General features: G+C 36.3%; 1 protein-coding gene and 1 long non-coding RNA gene across 2 annotated transcripts in view; one reads left to right on the forward strand and one right to left on the reverse strand.

Annotated features, from left to right (window-relative positions):
• Positions 1 to 5,621, reverse strand: part of LOC140335833 (uncharacterized) — a 45,202-nt gene extending 39,581 nt beyond the window's left edge. The window contains exon 1 of the long non-coding RNA XR_011921764.1: positions 5,526 to 5,621. This is a non-coding gene — a long non-coding RNA (uncharacterized lncRNA). The remainder of the gene's footprint in view (positions 1 to 5,525) is intronic.
• Positions 5,397 to 16,957, forward strand: LOC140335831 (growth/differentiation factor 8-like). The gene is made up of 3 exons (XM_072418807.1): positions 5,397 to 5,856; positions 11,200 to 11,564; positions 15,125 to 16,957. The coding sequence occupies exons 1-3, from the start codon at positions 5,493 to 5,495 to the stop codon at positions 15,503 to 15,505; spliced, it is 1,110 nt and encodes a 369-aa protein (XP_072274908.1). The 5' UTR covers positions 5,397 to 5,492; the 3' UTR covers positions 15,506 to 16,957.
• The last annotated feature ends 2,222 nt before the right edge of the window (positions 16,958 to 19,179 follow it).

The raw sequence follows: 19,179 nt of genomic DNA on the forward strand, positions 1-19,179 counted from the left end.
ATTCAGGATTTACTGAAACACTGGTACTGCATTACCTAGGCTGTTCTTTGAAAATTAGGACAAATATATCTTTTGCTGAACAATTATTGTATGGCAACTTGACTTATTCTACCAAGTCCAGATAAGGACTTTTTGGGATACCGGCAGGAATTTTGCCAATAAAAAAAATTAGAAAGATCTTGAACTATCCTGCTCTGGTCTCTATTCATGCGCTACTCATACCCTGCCTACTCCTCCAAATGTCCTAACAAGGATCTTCCATTCCTATATAGTTGTTTAAAGGGCTTGGATCTGGAGTGAGTACAAGGGGGGCTCAGTTTGGGACACATTTGGTATAAGAAGAATTCACTGGGGACTGATTGCACCATTACCTGGAGGTATATACGGTACATTTCTGTTACCATACATCTGAAGAAGCAGCAATAGACCCATGAAAGGCATTGATAATGCATTAATTAGTCTGTATTTGTTCCTTGCTTAAAATAACTTAAATGACATTCACAACATTTGGTGCTTATGTGTTGTAGATAGAATACTGCAATGGGAACAGATAAGAACTTAAATGGTAAGCAGTCCACGGTAATATATATTTGACTTTTTTACTTTATATGAGACCATATAAAATAATTTTGAGATATCCTGTAATTATTGTTGGTATGTCAATAAGTCCTTTTATAAACTAGCTGGTTTCATTAATATTTAGATGTGGATACCAATATTATACCACATTACAGTACACTGGCCTCACCATCTTTTTTATTGACTACATATATTGACTTTTTTCATTTATCGGTTTATTGATTGGCATAGAGGTCATTGTCTGGATGTGGATCTCTAGGGTTCCTCCAGAAGTTGCTGAGGGTTGCTTGAGCAATGAGCAGTGACTCTCAGGTCAGTTCAATAGATACCAATGATCTTATGACCTGTAAGAGTGACATTCTTCCCACTGGTCAGTAAAATGGGAAGCATGCTTCCTTACTGACCACTAAATACTGTACTTTGCGGATATAATAATTAAAGCAGGGGTTTTATTTTAGGGGGTTCCTCCATGGTAAAAAGGTTGGGAAGCATTGTCTTACATTGCATAATTAGCGGAGAGGTACAGGTTAAGGGCTTAGTTTATTTTTATGTGTGACTCTGAAAGGATAAAGGTTGGAGCTTGTACGATGAGATGAGCAAGAGCATTGTTTGGTGTGTCCATGGTCTACGCCATAAAACATTTTGACTGGAGAAGAATACCAAACAGACAAAAAAGGGTGGTTATGGGGGGTGAGGAATCCCAATTGGAAAAGCCTAATCTACACACTGTTTTTTGTTACATGGATAAAATCAGCCCCACAAGACAGTACTGAATCCATTGTCACAAAAATCTCAGGCACATGGATTTTTCTTCCATTTCCGACTTTGACCCTATTGAGAGAGGTTTTTTATTCCCAAAAATTTTTAGCCTGTACCAGTGATATCAGATTCCCCTTCCTGTTTCTCTTTTCACAAAGATGCAGGTAGTATTACATTTTATGTTTCTACTGTGTGAACACCACACAAGCTTTGAAAAACATCCAACAACAGTAGAGAGTCAATTTCCCCATAGTGGTAAATTAGATATCGGAGCTTTTCCTAGGATGAGCAGGGATATCTAGGTCCTTCTTCCTGTGTAGGGGATGTGTAGAAGAACAAGTGCCACTTACAGGCTGGGAGTGTTATTTACAACTACAAGATAATTTCATACAACATGCATAAATTATAGTTTTTTTTTTTGGTAGTACTACTTAAATTGTAGTGAAGTATACTTGAAAAAAACTTATACCAGTAAAAGTAAATTACAACATTTTAAAAGCGATTGTGTATCATCTCTGATCCCTCTGTGGTTCTGCAAGATTTGCCAGATAAGATGAGAACAAAATTCACTCTCTGTGAACTTGCCAGTTATGATGGAGAAGCTCTCTAATACCATCAAAAACACCAATATGAGTAAGTCTGCAGGGCCAGATGTTTTCACTCTACAATAGCCATTCCTTTCTAATTTGGCACTTTATCTTTTCAGCTTTAATTTCCCTTACTTCCCGTCCTAGTCTTCTGGCTGATTCCCTTCAAATGCATATTCTAGCTCTCCTGAAAGATAGGAAGAATCCCGCTGTGTACTCCACTTACTGTTCCATAACCCTCCTCAATCAGGAGGTTTTGAAGCTTTTTACAAAAATGCAAGCTAACTAATTTTTCTTCATCTTCAGAAAGTCATACACCCTCACCAAAATGGCTTTATACCAAGTAGGGAGACAAAGGACAATGTCATCCAGGTCATAAACCCAATTCACACTGCTCAAGCCAACTGTCTGCCATTGTATTGCTGTCTAGTTATGTGGAGAAAGCTTCGGCAGTATGAATTGGGGTTTTATGGAAGTTGTCCTTCACCATATTGGTTTTGGTCAGAACATGCTTCCTCAGATTTAGTCAATGTATTCTTGCCCTCAGCAGGGGTTTGGTTAACAGACACATTTCTGTCTCCTTCCCTATTTCTAATTTGCCCCTTATCTCTGCTGATTTTTTGTTCTAATTCTTAAACACTTTACCTGCACTATCTAACAGCATCCAGATATTATTGAAATAGAGCTCAGTGGTACTTTCCACAAGCTAGCAGCATACATAGACAATTTACACTTTCCCCTTACCAATGCCTCCATCTACATACCAGTTCTGTTCTCTGAAATTCATAAATATGTCTTACATTCCACTTTTCAGTTTCTTCAAGACTTTCCGTTTGAATCTGCACTCTTCCCCATGTTCACAATTGGATGCCTTTTTCTCCTTTAGGTGGAGTAGTCAACTTATTAGTTTCATGAGTACTATCTGTTTTAGCTAAACTCATCTTTCTACCATTATTTCACAAGCTGTAAAATTATTTACAAAATTGGGGATTAGGAGCTTTGGTCTGGTCAGATGAATGTTATCAAAATTAATATTTGACCTAAATTACTTTACTTCTTTTGAACTCTTTCCAATGAGTTGTTGTTCTCTGTATTTTTTTTTCTTGATTCATTTGAACTTAAATTTTTTGACCCCATAAACAGGCCAGAATAAGTTGAGATATACTTAGTCAATGTAAGTGAGGTCTGTCAACAGACACTTCCAATGTTGGACATTTAACCTCCTCATTTTGCCTATTTTGAGTAACACTCTTCTGATTTAGACAATCCCAACTTTGGTCATCTCCACTCTACTTCTCTATACAGGAGCCAATATTTTCTCCTATTGTCCTATTGGGTAGTCCTATTGGGTAGCATGCTCTATGGTATGTGTGGTAGCCAGTCCTTGCAATTTCAGATTTTTGAATGGTCTTTCAGCTCTCACACTTTCTAGCATCTCTACCTCCACACTTTTTGTTTATCTGTCAATCCCTTTTAGGTCACTCTGTGATGCATCAGAATCAACAAGACAAACTCACTAACAATTTTTCAGCTTTTGATTGTGACCACTGAGGACAATTTTTCTACCAGTTTTGATAAACAGGAGATGGAACTAGTGGTCACATTATTTTCAGAGCAGAAAGCTAGAATCCTTTCTACGTAAATATTCAATTTGTAGGTGATCCCTAACCTTTTGCAGCTCGCTGAAGATACTTCCCCCTAAATTACATCATAATGCCAGAACCTGCCCCCTCCCCCATGTGTCCAGAGACACAACACGCCCACTGCCCTGAGCCTGCGATCTGTACAGGAAACATGGTCCGTGGCTCTGGCCGGTGCCTTCTTCTGACCTGCTGAGGGAGGCACCGGCTAGAACTGCTGATCACCGCTGGTTTCCTTGTTCTTGCGGCCCATCTGTCAGATGGCCGCGGCTCACTAGTGGGGTGGTTGGGGACCCCTAGTCTATATGATAGTCTCCTATTGGTACAGGACACCAGTAGGCCAACGTCAGATGTGTGGGGAAGTCTTTGGCACTTTGTTTTGCATCTTTTGGCAGTGTTCTAAAACTAGTGGTTTAATGAATCAGGTATGTTTTCTCTCTCTTTCAGATATTTACAAATAATTATATACAAAATGTAGACCTTTTACTACTACTGAAGCAAATTAGATATTTGGTTCAGATTTACCAGTCTTGGAAGTAGGCTATACCTCCACAGATCAGCTTATGTATCAGAAAAGTGAATGATAGAATGTTCACAGAAGATCTTACTTATAGCCTATATAACCAGTCTACCTCTTTCCCTAACATATGGTTTTGCAGGCAAGTTTCAGATTTTGACAGAATATGGAATTCTCTTGGGAGTCATTTTCCAAATAATGGCTCTCCCAGGTCTTGTCCCTTGAACTCTGTCATTTGGGAATACCCTTGAGGTTACCAAACTTTACCAAAATTTTTCACCTAGTTTCTCTTTTTACCTTCTTTTTTATCTGTCCCCTTAGTTTCTTCCTTTCCTTCTTCTTTACTCCCTCGTTTTCATTCTATAGTTTCACTCTTTCTTTCTTTAATGAAAATGGAACACGTCTTCATCTTTCAATATTCACATTGATTTAGGCTTCAGTGATTATTGAACTATTACATCTTACTTGATTGTATATAACTGCAAGTTATGTTATCCTTTTCAGTGGATATTGAAAGTCTCCTGTTACAATGCATCTTGAATTTACAAGTTTTATTGGATAATTTATTTTCAGCACCTAATCTGTGAAAATATAAAAATATTCAGAGTGGGAAAAAAGAAACTCAAAGTTTCAGAGTTTAAACTGTGAAAGTCTGAACAGTAAACCTGGCTATATTAGTTATACTTGTCAGTTAAGATACACAACCTATTAAATCTATTTTAGGGATAAGGGATGCTATCCAAAGTATAATGACATGTGCACATGGGTGATATTACCTGCTGTTTTGCTTTGACACTCTTTCTTTAAAAAGGGCAAAGTCATCAATTTTCAACTCATCCTGCCCACATGCACAAATATTCTCACGGAACAGGATCTGATATTAGATTGAATGAAAGCTACATAAAACATGAAGGCACTACAATCGTCCATTCAACAGTTCCCAACGGAGCTCCAATAATTAACCAATGTCACACCAAAGCAGAGAAGTGTATATTCTAATCAAATTCTTAAAAAATGTTGCACATCATATAACTATTTAAATTAAATTAATATGACATTTTAATGTATATGTGTCTAATGTATACATTTAAGTATTTCCTAAGAATGTAGTATAATTAGGAATTTACATTTATTCAGTGTCATTGGAACTAGTCCTTGGCATCTAACAAACTGCCACCACAGTAACAGCTCTGCCAGCTAAATTCATTGTTTATGAGGCAGCCAATCATTGGTTCTGATGATGCAAGCGTAACTTAAGTTACAGTATAAAAGTACAGATGAGCTGCAAATGATTTATTAGTGTGACAGGTTCCTCTCTAGTACCAGTAAGTAGGAGTCCTTTGACTTTTCTATATCTTGTAACATAGACCACAAAGTAAGGGTGAGCATTACAGTTGACTAAATGAGAACATGATAAAGGTACGTGCATGTTGCTATATTTACCTGTGCATTTTAGTAGTTCTTCCATTAGTGGAACTGAATGCCAACGATCAAGCAGCTGATAAGGACACTCTGTGCACTTCTTGCTCCTTGAGGGAGAACAGCAAGTCTACAAGACTAGAAGCTATAAAATTCCAGATACTTAGCAAACTGCGCTTGGAGCAGGCACCTAACATCACCAAGGAGGTTATAAAACAAATCTTACCAAAAGCTCCACCTCTACAAGACATTATTGACCAGTATGATGTCCAAGGAGATGCAAACAGTGAGGGTTCCTTGGAAGATGATGATTATCATGCCACACCTGAAACATTTATTATAATGCCAACAGAAAGTAAGTACCTCATGTTTGGACTGAATTAGCTACAACTTTTATATTACCTACTTGCATATCCCAAGTCCTTAGGAGTTAAGATAAATTGCATGAGGATTGAAGTATTCATGGAAACCCAAAAATGTTTTACCATTACAAGTTATTGCATATTATATCTGATATTACATATTATGCCATTGTATTGGAGTCCGTCAGTCATAGACCATCCATCTCTGACACCCAGTACAAATGTGTAGGTTTGCCAGAAACATTTATATGTACAGAAATATAATAGCTGTTATTTAATTCCATATTGTCAGGAGCTTACTAATACCTTGGAGAAGCTACATTAACAGATTGCTTTTCAGTTGACACCCCAGACAGTTATATTGGAGCCTTAGCCATGGTACAATTATTAGTCATATCATGGAGCTATAAAAGTTTTACAATTGTAAAAATTGTGGAAAGGTGAATGTTTATCGTTCCATAGGATGTAAATGTAGTATATGTAAAAGCAGAATGTATTATTAATTATATAGTATAATACTATACTCAGTCCACACTGCAAATAATGTTTTTAAGGCTTTATGAAGGTAAGCATGAATCTAAGTATTCTTTTCTAACAAAAAAATGCATCCACCAGTTCTGAAACTGTGTGAATCATCGGGTTTCATTATTTCTAACATTAAAATTATTCTTTTTATTATTAAACTCAAACATTTTTAGAGGGAAATGTATTTTTACTTTTTTGAATTTTCAGAACTGTCCTTGCCAAATATTTTTTGGGGTTTGTTAACAGACTTTGAGTTATACAATAAAATACTTATAGTAAAGGACGCTCTACTCCTATAGGCCTATTGGTTCATTTTTTCCAAATATTAAAAAGCCTAATATACCAGTGGTTTTTCACTGTTCACCATGACAACATAGGTGTAGATTTTATTTAGGTACAGGGAAGCACTTTTACCAGTGTCAACGTTATTTATACAATGTGTTGCAAAAAAAACTTTCAAAGCTTTTTCTTACTTTTGTTTTAGTTTTAGGGCTGGGATGCATGTTAATTAGCCAACCTCCGAAAACTGACAACTACAAAACATTAGGCTTTACCTTGCTTCATGATCACTAGGAATCAGTGGGTTAGATTTACTAAAGAAATATAGGCAGTTCACAGCAAAGTAATTCAACACCCTGTAAGGTAATTTTCACTCTTAATGAGGTAAAGCTCTGAATTCACTCTGAATGCTTACTGAATGACGTAAAGCTCTGCCAACTTTAACCATTTAATCATATGCAAAAAAAAAGTTTTTCCACTTTCTTCAGAATATTTAACATATATATCATATCATAAGCTAAGTGAACATTTCATTTCCAGAGAGAGATAAATTGTTTTGCTTAGTGAACGGACTAAAATGTTTTAGAAAATCAACCCTACCATGCCTGCGCCTCCCTCAAACAATGACTACTATGATATACTAAGGAGGAGTTTAGGTGTATTATAAAGTTTTAAATTCCCCCTATTTGTATATGATTGTTAGATAGAATAAAATAAATAGATTTTTTTTATCTTATTGAAAGGTTTTATTATGTGGTCAGTTTGGATGTTTAGATGCAAGTATTATTTAGTGTTGTAATTTATAATTATTTCACATATGTTAGTAGGGTCACTAGAACCTATAGGCACACCACACACAGGTAGGACCTGTTTCATGCCAACATAGACTGTGGCCATTGGTATAACTTAGCAAGACAGTCTCATGTATAACAAATGGTTCCAGACCAGTTCCAAGCTAGTGCTTATGGGTCAACTGGGTTATCATTGTTGCTGTCTCTTCACAGTATGTGCTTTATTTTGTAATTGTTGGAAAAGTTTATTGCGTACTTACAGCAATATGGTAATTTTAACCTTCCTGGTGCCATTCTTGATTTGGCTACGGTTTCCGACATGGTTAGCGTGATACCATTACTAAGCAGTTGTAGTAGGAGAGAAGCAGTACAGGACATTCGCCATGTATGTGTGTGTGGTGATGGTAATGGGGGGCAAGAAATATAAACCAAGTCCTGGTTACAATATTGTGACAACCTGTACATAAACTTATATAGGAAGAAATATATTACAAAAAGAGCCTCTGCTGTATATAGACAATGACCTGCTGTGTCCAATGGTAAATCCAATCTTGTCTAAAAGATTTTTGAATGATGCTGGTCTCAATATTTTCTAACTAGGTATGATGAGGCCCCATAACAAATCTGTTAAGAGTTTCTGCTTCTGTAATCAGCCTCCAAGGTATTTAGTAATACAGAATACCAACTGATAGATGGTTTAATCAAGATATCGATTCATTAGATGTATTCAATAGTAATACTATAGGCATACATCACTGTATAGCCAGACAAAATTGGGCCCCCCTCATGGTTTTGACCCCCATAGCAGTCACACAGTCTGCTATAGCTATAGTTATGCCCCTCTTTACCAACATGAGGGTGTTTTAGTGCATTGCTCTGATTCTGCCTGACATCAAAATGTTTTTCAAAGATTGATCTTTCCACTGTATTTTGTTATGCACTTCCTCGGAGGGCCACACAGACCTCCATGTGCTAGATAATGGTACTCTGACCGCTCTTAGGTACTGATATGAAATCTTCAGACCCATGAGGCTATACTTATTTAGCTCTCCAAGACTGGAGACTATCGTGGGTGACTCTGTGTGATCCAGCAAACCTGGAATGGATCTGGTCAAGGATTGAAAACTTTTGCCAAAAATAGGAAATAGTTTAAAGAAACAGCATCTTCACAAGTTCACCTATGATTGTCTATCTTATTCAGTCTTGGAGAACTTTGATAAATTAGGCCCATTGGGATTTGAGTTATTTCTGGTGCAAAACAATGCCTAGCCTTATGTGGCCAAAGTGTGTATGCAGTTCCTGGATTATGAAGGCCATGATCCCCATGTTCTCCAGTTCTGTATCCAAGAGAAAGCCTCTGGATTATCGGAGCTTCTGACCCCCACAGACTGTCAAGGAGCTCACTGATGTTCTGATCCAGATATGAGAAAGATCTCCAAGGGTACCATACACTGTCTTATCAGAACCATACCCAGACATTGCAGCGAGTACATACAGGCATGTGGGGGCAATGCACACTACTTACCCCCATTTTTATTGTGATGAATTTCACGCAAATTCAATCATTGTGAGATTTCAAGTTTTTACTTTGATTTTCAGTGGCTTTATCAATCCAGGCTTCAGTGTGTTAATGATTCTGGTTTCCATTGACTGTACTTATGTCAATATTTCCTTATTATTACATTATTTATATTAATAAAGCTTGATATGTAATTTCAGTGTTTTTCTGAGCAGTGTACCTATAAACCAACAATCAGTCACCAATACAAAAATCCCTGTTAGTTTGGTCTTTTTGTATATCTACCTACCTTTGCATCCATCATACAGGGTATAATTAAATCGTTTTTAAAGACAGCAGTCTAAGGGAAGTAGCTTTAAATCATATCTTGTTGAGTAACATTTAGCCAGGAAATGGCATTTAGCTGAAATGTTGGCAAGCTGCTTATATATTATACAAATGTAAGTGATAATGCTTTTCTATTCAAAGCATTTAAAACGTACTGATCCTGTACCAAAATATGCCGAAGCAATTTTTGCACTTACATAACTTTATGGCAATAACTCTTTATGATTTTATAGCCAAGATAGGCAGCAGCAGCTGCAGTAGAAAGTTGTGTGCTTAAAGACTCTTTCCCTATGTACAGAACTGCCCGTGGTTCTTAGAAACAGGTAACTTGATGTACAAGCCAGCACTGGAAATGATCCAGTTTCCTATCTCTTCTCACTTTCACTACCAATTATAGTTAGGATAAAACTATTCTATTGGAAGATGCAAGAGAAAGACAAATCCCTCTGTGATGGGCAGATCAATAGATCATTAGATAAACAGATAGATATATCAATACTCACATACAGCTCCTGAGAACTCTAACAAGCCAATGTTAAAATACATATACAGTATGTAATTACCAACCAAAAGCTAGGCATTAGCACTAAATCCATATGGCTTTTTGCACCACAAATGATATGATGAAACACATGGGGACCAAACTTTAATATTGCATCATGGTACCAGCCAGAATTTATATTTCAAATGTACTTGCTATATTTTTTAAAGCAAAATCGAATCTGGAATTATTTCTTCCTCAAGGGTAAATTACTGTTATTCATTTATATTATAAATATATATTCTCTTTAGAGGTTTATAACAAGTAAAGAATGATTGACCTCCACTATCTGTTAAAGATCCTAACTGAAGAACCAAAATTTACCATTTTGCAGATTACCTGTACTTAGATGTGGTGGCTATATTAGTTTTTTTTTTTTCTGGATGCACATACATAAATAAAATTTCGGCTTATTCAGTGTCCTTGTAAATTTCTGTGCTCTGAACTTATATTTCAAACTACGTAACCAGCTTTTCCTGCCATTCACTCCAAATCTTCTGTGCAGAAAGATGGTTTGTAACACAAGGACATGACATGTATTACTGGCAGGATTAACAGGTGAAAATGCAACTATCCAAATAACAGCACTGAAAAGTTGCAATATACAGGTAATCCCCGGGTTACATACGAGATAGGGACTGTAGGTTTGTTCTTAAGTTGAATTTGTATGTAAATTGGAACAGGTACATTATTTTTTTAAATACAATTAGGACAGATGTTTGCCTCAACATATTATTAGGCAGCATGGTGTCAGTTACTGCGTAAAATCCTCACTGTGCGTTAATCACAAACAAAACAAAAAAAGAACATTATGGAGCCTAGACATTTATTAACTTCTGGAGCAAGCTGTGCTTTGATATGCAAAAAGAAACAATTGCAGAGTTTGTCTTGGTCATTAAAGGGTTACAAGAGCTTGCAGAACAGCAAAAGATTTCTTCTGCAAGTCATGCAAACCCCATCAAGCTCCTGTCCTGCATGAATGAGCAGGGAAGCCCAGTTTGAATCCAGGCGTAGTCTGTATGTCGGACGTCCTCAAATTAGGGACTACCTGTACTGAATTTCTGTTTTTGGGATTAGGTAAATTAAGGCACTGCCACTGTTAAATATGCCACGGTCCCTAATATATGATGTAAAAATGATATAATGCTACAGTTTACGTAAACTCATTACCACAATGTACAATTAATTAATTTGATTAATTTGTTCCTCCATACCTTTCATGGGAAAACATATTCCATAATGACAGGTGACAATCGAGAAGCAACAATAAATCTGTTAATCTCCAAATATGTTGTTGAAGTTAATTATCTCAAACTATCCTAATTACTAATTATTTTATTTCTTTGATTTGCAGATGATCAGAACTATGAATCATCCCAAAATAAAAAGTGCTGTTATTTTAAACTGAACTCTAAAATTCAGTCAACTAAAATATCCAGGGCACAATTATGGATACATTTAAAACCTGTCCAAATGCCCAGAACAGTTGTGGTGCAAATCCTGAGACTCATTAAACCCTTGAAAGATGGTACAAGACACATTGGAATCCGAACATTAAAACTTGACATGAATCCAGGACCTGGAACTTGGCAAAGCTTCGATGTGAAAACTGTTCTACAAAACTGGCTGAAGCAACCTGAAACCAATTTAGGCATTGAAATTAAAGCATTGGATGGAAGTGGAGAAGACCTTGTCATTACCAACAATGAAAATGGCTTGGTAGGTTTCATATCGCACATAATACTACTAATAAATGAATTTAGAGTGATTTCTATCAAAGGACAACTATTGCTATATTGCTGCAGATCTGTATGCTTGCATGACTCATACATTACGTTTCTTAATTCTCTGAGAGTTTAATGGAGAGATAAATAAATCATAAATAATATTTTGGATTAACTGCCACGGTTATCAGTGTGTCAAATGACAGCGTAAAAATTGGGAATCCAGCATAAAGATTATGACATCTTTATGACAGACTTTGTGTAAGGGGCAAAGGCACTTTTTACTAAAGGGATAGCTAACCATCATATTTTTGGAGAATTTTACACCCCAAGGGTGCCTTCTGAGAAATGAAACTGCACTTTTGTAATTTTGTAATTTTTTTTTAAATTATTGAGCAAAAAGTGGAAAAAAAACAATGCTTTACAAGTATAGTGAAGGTGTTCCCAGGGGGGAGTTAAATAGTTAAAAATAGACAAGGAAATAATGTTGTATTACCCAAAATACTGGAGAACAGTATTGGAAATAAAAAATCAATAATATCCAGGAATAATAATTCACTCTCCACTTTCTACTTATTTACGGATGGATATTACCAAGAGAGTGGGAAGGGAAGCTAGAGATGGGGTTGGGGAACATCCAAAGCTGGGTTAGGGGGAAAAAGAATTAAACATATTCTAGAGATCACATGAGGTCAGGATAAAAGGAAGGTATGTGATAGAAAGAAGGACCACATACACAGGTTGTATCATTTGAGTGGCAGGGGTCCGATGTCTCTATGTAGAAGATGTTGGCTATCGGTGCTTTATCCTCTTGGTGGATCTGGGATGCGGATATAGTTTGTTGCAAGTAAGGGAACCAGGAATCAAAAAAAATACTCATCTTTATTGGATGTGTACAATGGTCCAAATGGTCCAGCATCAGCAATAAATCCTATAATATCTGGAGTTAAATATTATACACTGAAATAAACCAATCAACTGGTTCATGATCATTGCTGGCTCATTCTGACCCTCCTTGTTACATTATAATGTGAAAAAATTGTTAGTTGAGCAATTGTTAGTCAATCAGTTGAACGCAATTGTTAGTATGAGAATATATTTTATATATTACAAGCTGCTTTCTTTCTCATGACCCAGGCCCGACAGTTTACACAAATCCACCTGTACATCCACAACACATGTATTCAGTATTCCATGGTTTTGTTTTTGACATGCTAAAAAAGACGAACTCTTAGGTGGCTCTCCCGTAGAATAATCAGAAAGCCCCACTATTCCTGCTTCAGTGTCTTGTACTGTGATATTACAGATTTAGGAAAGGGATATCTCAGGTGTTAATGGGTGGGCGGCACACGGCACAGTGTTCATAAATTGAAATGCGGATTTCTAAAACTGCTACTCAGTAAAGATGTGTAAATGTCATGTTCCAGAGGGCTTGTATGGAAGGAGTTAGAAAGAAGTTAACTTTCAATTAAAGTTTTATTACCTATGGTTTCCCACAATTGGAATGCCTTGAGTTGGGCACCTCGGAGGGATCTAATGGGCATCTCTGGGGACAGTGCCATGGAGACCTGATATATCCTATTTATTTCCCTCCAAGTAATTCATGTATCAGGGAATAAAATGTTCCAAGTAAAGACTGGAGTATAGTAAATGTGTAATGTAACAGGCCCACTGGAGACCATAGCTGATCCCATGTGTTTTACCTGTATCTAATTGTATCATTCCCAGTATAGGACTTTCAACATGACCTGATAATCATACAATATTGTATGTGCAATAGTCAGAACAACAAATAATAAAAAATGTCTTTCCTTACATGCCATTTATTATTTGAACAAGAAGCCATATCACGAATTTAAATAGCACTATGGAGAGTTGTGACATCTCAAATATTCATTTCATTTATTGTGAGTTGTCATTAGACAACCATTTTGCGGTTGTGGAGAAATTTTGGTCCAATCCTCCTTACAACATTGCTTCAGTTCATTGAGTTTTAAGGGCAATAATTTATACAAATCTCTCTTAAAGAGGAAGTAAACTGAAAAATGCCAAAAACAATAAAAATACACGTACCTGTAGTCCTGCATCGGAGTTGATCGTTCTGAAGGTGACTTCCATCGGGTCCCGTATCGTCCCGGGCTCTGAGCCAGCGCGCTGGGCGTGGCCATCTTCGCCTCTTCTTCCAAGTCCTTCTTCCTACGTCACCCGACCCAGGCGCGAGATCAGGTGACGTAGGTTAGAAAAAAACTTTCTGATCTCACTGCACATGCAAGGGTTGTCTACCCTTATGTAAGGTGAAATTTTTGAGTTTAGGTATGCTTTAAATTCCCACAAAAGCATTTAGTTTTGTTAGGGCTGGGCCATTGCAACACCTTGACTCTTCTTGTTTGGGCTGTTGTAGATTTGATCAGTGTCCTATTGCATGACCCAATATTGGCCATGCAGTATAACAGTTGACCTTGACAGTTGGTATATGCTGTCTGTACTGTTAAGCTGCGTACACACCTGCAATTTTTCTCGTTGGAAAGGATCTTTCACGATCCTTTCCAACGAGAAAAGACTGCACGATGCATGAACAATGCTGTACATACAGCACCGTTCATGCTCTATGGAGAGGGGAGGGGGAGAGCGACGGAGCGGCACCCTGCTGCGCGCTCTCCCCTTCCCTTTCATTAGGATCGGTCGTCGTCCATCGTCCATGGATCCGCCAGGACGGTCGTCGGACGATGGACGACGACCGACTGTACACACGGCAGATTTTCGCCCGATAATTGGCCGATACCGATTATCGGGCGAGAAAAATTTGCCGTGTGTACGCAGCTTTATTCTGTGTTTGTTATGTTGTGCGTTATGTCCAAACATCTCCACTTTGGTCTCAACTGTCTACACCTGGAAAATTGGCAACTGTTATGAAAGTTTTCCTGTTCTGGAAATTCTTCTCATTGTAGAATACCTGACTTCAGATTGTTGGAAATGGTCTTACAACCCTTTTCAGATTGATGGGAAACGAAGATCCATGGCAATGTCTTTCCTCCCTGGCATTATGCTAGCACACACCTGAATACCCAAGACAGACAAATTGTCACAAATTTAGTTTTTATAGAGGTGGTAATATTTTCTGATTAATAAGTGATCAAACACAATTGATTAGCACTTTCCTAGATCCTAAGTGGTAAAGCTGTACTTCATTTTTCACATGCTGCTTCTCCATTTTAACGTAGTCTTGTTAAATAATGACATATTATAATACATCACATGTTGTTGTTAATCTGACATTGTATTTACTTAATTTAGGACCTACTAAAGACTAGATGAATGATGGTGACTTTGCTCTAAAAACATTCATGTTTTTTTCTGGAAACTTTTGCTTGTTACCTGTAGAGGTTTGTTAAGTATGCAACAAAATGTTGTGTTATTCTGAACATATATTTATTTTTCCTGTTCTTCCCCTGTACATACTCATGTACCCTTATACTAGAGTTTTCATAGTAATCATGTGTTAAAGTATTTGAATAAACAAAACCTGCTGACATGTGATTCTCTTTTTCCAATCAGAATCCGTTTCTGGAGGTCAAGGTTGTAGACGTGCCAAAAAGGTTAAGAAGAAATATTGGCATGGACTGTAATGACCAGTCATCTCAAGCAATGTGTTGTCGGTACCCATTAACAGTAGATTTTGAGGCATTTGGATGGGATTGGGTGATTGCACCAAAGAAATATAAGGCCAACTACTGTTCTGGGGAGTGTGGTATTGAATATCTGCAAAAGTACCCCCATAGCCATGTTGTTAATCAGGCAAACCCTAAAGGGCCAGCAGGGCCATGCTGTTCCCCAGCCAAAATGTCTTCTATTAATATGCTTTATTTTAATGATGATGCAGAAGTAATTCAAGGGAAAATTCCAGCTATGGTAGTAGATCGTTGTGGGTGCATGTGAGCATTCCTTTACAATGTTTGGATCTTCATGAAAAGCTACCAACAGAGACAGTTATAACACATATAGATTATTTCTATCGCTTCCAAATTTATGTCTGAGCCTTTGTGAGCAAATTATAAGACTCACTAAATGCAAACAGTAAACCATAAGCTGTAAGTTAAACACATGATTCCTTTGAGAAAAGATGAGACATTTGCAATTGAAGTGTAAATAAACCCATAAGAACAAACATTTTATATACTGAAGTTTACCAGCCCTTTGATGTGGTACATTTTACGTTTTTATGCTCTTTATTCTTTTCTCTTTATTTCAATAATAATATACTTTCTGTCCTAGGATGATAACTCAGTGTGCTTGGATTAAAGAACACCTTTTTTCCATTCTCCATTACATAGAGGATGTTCTCTAGTCTACAGAAAAAAGCTTAGCTGGGATTTCAGTGTAGTATTATCAATTAACTACAAAAAGTTAGAAGGTCACTGGGGTTTTTTTTTTTTGCACTTATCAAACAAAAATAACAAAAATGCTTTGAATGGTATATTTAACAGACCAAAAAGGGAGCAAATAAGAGGAGCTCAAAGATTGGGTTTACATACACTTTAATATATGTTCATTAGTCAACAAGGAAAATAATGTTCTGTATGTCTATTGTTATTGTCTTCCGAATATAACATAATATAAATATCCTAACAACACTTGAATGGGATAAAACAGCATAAAAATTCCATGTATAATTTTTAGAGGTGTTTTTCAATTTCTCTTCTTTTGGTAGGTTTTATGATTGTATGACAAAAATTAGTATACATTTTGAAATGATAATAAGCCTACTGCAGTCAAATATTTATGAACAATGTAGAAGGTATAGCAAGCTGCATTATTGCCATGAAATACTATCTTGGATACATACTGCAAACTTTTAATCCCTTCATCAATTTGCACTTCAATCTTCTAATTCCTCATGTGGAAGTCGCACTGTGTAAAAAATGCACTGCTTTTGTACTCCCATTGTATGTATATGTTCTGTATTATAACATATCCTGATTTATATGTTATGTTTATGTGTAATTCAAAGCAGGGTTGTATATACATCCTTCCTAATGACAAATATGAGTGTATTTATAAAACAGTAAATCTGGCATTCTTCAAACCTTCTTGGTGTCGTCTTCTAGATGTATTTGTTTTTTCTTGGCAGTGGTTGATCCTCCACCAAAGAATGTTTGCTGAAAGCCGGAGGTACTACTTTTTAAATATACTCCATAATGCTGATAACAAAGAAATCATCTGTAAAACATATTTATGTATAAAACAAATCTGAAAAGTAGTAAATGCTATGCAACTGTATAATCCATTATTCAAATGTCCTGATGATTTTGGACAAACAGATCCTGCATTTGTATAAAATTATTTACTTTAAAAAGAGCTTTGTTTAATAAAAAAAATATTAAAAATGCATTCTTTTTTCCATTTTTTAGTTATCTAAATAAATGTGTATAATTCTTCACCGCTGAACATGGGGTCTCTGATATGTGTACTGTGGTTGCATTACAAGCTGAATGAGAATAGATTTACGGTAGGTTTTTCTAAGTTGAGGTATAGTAGGTAAAAGCCAGGAGAGAAATGAACTGACAAATCAGTGAAGTTCGGTATATTTCGGTGGACTGACTCTCAGAAAATTTAACATTCAGACAGTTCATAAAGATATGTAAGAGTGTACCTAGGACCTGTCTCTATCGCCAACATCTGTCGGAGGATTCAGGATAAATGTCATGCAACAGGTCAGGAACTTGATACCAAGGAGTAAGCAATTTGTAACTTAATTCCTGTTAATGATGCTGATGGAAGAGTGGGCCATGTTAAGTAAAGATGTGATCTGTTTTAAGAAGTTAAGCCCCAGATCCATCTCTCTTCCAACTTAATTTATCTTCTAATAAAAAGACTGAAATAATTATTTGCAACTTCCACAACCAAAAATACCCCCATCAGATTAAAAGGGAAGCTTCACTTTACTTGTTGTACAATGGTCTTCAGCATGTACAGGTTCTTAGTAAGAAATATCAGTGTGCATCTAGAGTGGTAACATTTATTGATGGACCTTTGAATGATTGTATAGAAATATTATAAGGTATAAGATATACTCTAAAATGTCATAGCCAATTTTGCATAGGAGGAATGGTGGGTCTAAATCATTTGTTTGACAAAGGGGTAAATTTATGGTTGGATTATTGGAAAATAAATAAATACATTATTGTATTTAAGCTTGTCCTTCCAAATCACCCAAACTAATCCCAGGTAATCATAAGGTGCCTCAATGCAAAGTAAAGCAATATTCCTTCCTACATTGTCCAATATATCCTTCAATTCTGGTAGGTACAGAAACTAAAAAAAAGTAAAGATGCCTTCTATCCCTCCTATTATTTGCATAACAATTGAGATAAAAGCAATGCTTCATGTTAGCCAATTATCAATTTGTTTCCATTCTTAGGTCCTTAGCATGAGATATCTCCCTACAAGATGCTACAGTTCAGTTACTGAAAGGCAACTTTGGGTCCATATGGTTCAACAAAGTCAATTCTTTATCTGAGGAGTACAATTCTTGATCCAAAAGTGAACATATTTGGATGTTCTCGCCTCATCTCCAGTCCCCAATCAGGCACTGATATGGGTTTTCCAAATAATGGGCCAGCTATCCTGTGTCCGGCTTTATCTTGTTCTTTTTAGGGTAGACTGTCAAAGATCTCACTCAACACAGCATTCCTAAAAGTGAAATGTAGAACATTGTTGCAGTGGTACATAATCCCAACCAGATACAAAATGTAACCCTCAAACCATACCCTTCTGTTTTCAAGGTTTAATGGAGGTGTCCCAAGGTGAGCAGGTTTTAGACTAGAGTGTACATCCTAATTTACTCATAGGTCTGTATGAAACGTAAAACAGAGAAGTAATAGAAAGCTATCGTGTTATCATAAGATTTAGACTTTTGAAGTTACAAAAAGTTATTAATAATGTTCCATGTATTTAATCTCTTTCTCAAAGTGGATTTTACCATTCTTAAACTTGCTGTTAAATTTTTTTCAACAAAATTTTTGTAAGCACTACTCGAAGATATTTTGGAATTGTAATTTGACAATAAAACAATAGACAATTAATTAAAGAACTCCAAAACAAAAAAGAAAAGGTTTATTAAGAAAAAAATACCTAAAAATGACATAATAAATATGTATAATAAATATGTATATATACGGTATACATTTTGCATCTGTATACAGATGGAGAAAAAATCACATTGGCATGGGGATGTTAGGAGACTATTAGACATGATTAGTAGCATACATTGAAATAAACTCCACTCCATGGGACTCCAACTTGAAAGACACTGACAGAGAGTTTTAGATAAGAAAAAGGAACCAATATCCTAAAGGAGTAGTCCAATAAATATGAGAACAATGTAAAGGCAATGCACTGCAATATGGTCAAGATGGTATTTTTTTAAAGTAAAGAGTATGTTTGTATGTTCAAAGGTTTAGCTGAAGACATGTGTAGAGTGGTTGAACAATTTGTTTAGTGCAGAACAGTTTCAAACAGGTTTTCCAAGAGTAAGCTGTGATTGGATTGGGTTGAGTAGACAGGAAATGGAAGGAGGTAATGGGAGCTTTATCAACAGGGCTAAAGGAGCC

The sequence above is a fragment of the Pyxicephalus adspersus genome, chromosome 7 (assembly GCF_032062135.1).
Source record: "Pyxicephalus adspersus chromosome 7, UCB_Pads_2.0, whole genome shotgun sequence".
Classification (NCBI taxonomy): domain Eukaryota; kingdom Metazoa; phylum Chordata; class Amphibia; order Anura; family Pyxicephalidae; genus Pyxicephalus; species Pyxicephalus adspersus.

Excerpts from the sequence above, each read along its gene's own strand:
- LOC140335831 (XM_072418807.1), top strand. The coding sequence starts at position 5,493 with ATGATAAAGGTACGTGCATGTTGCTATATTTACCTGTGCATTTTAGTA. Across the intron at positions 5,857-11,199 it reads TATTATAATGCCAACAGAAA|ATGATCAGAACTATGAATCA; the intron begins GTAAGTACCTCA and ends TTTGATTTGCAG. Across the intron at positions 11,565-15,124 it reads CCAACAATGAAAATGGCTTG|AATCCGTTTCTGGAGGTCAA; the intron begins GTAGGTTTCATA and ends TTTTCCAATCAG.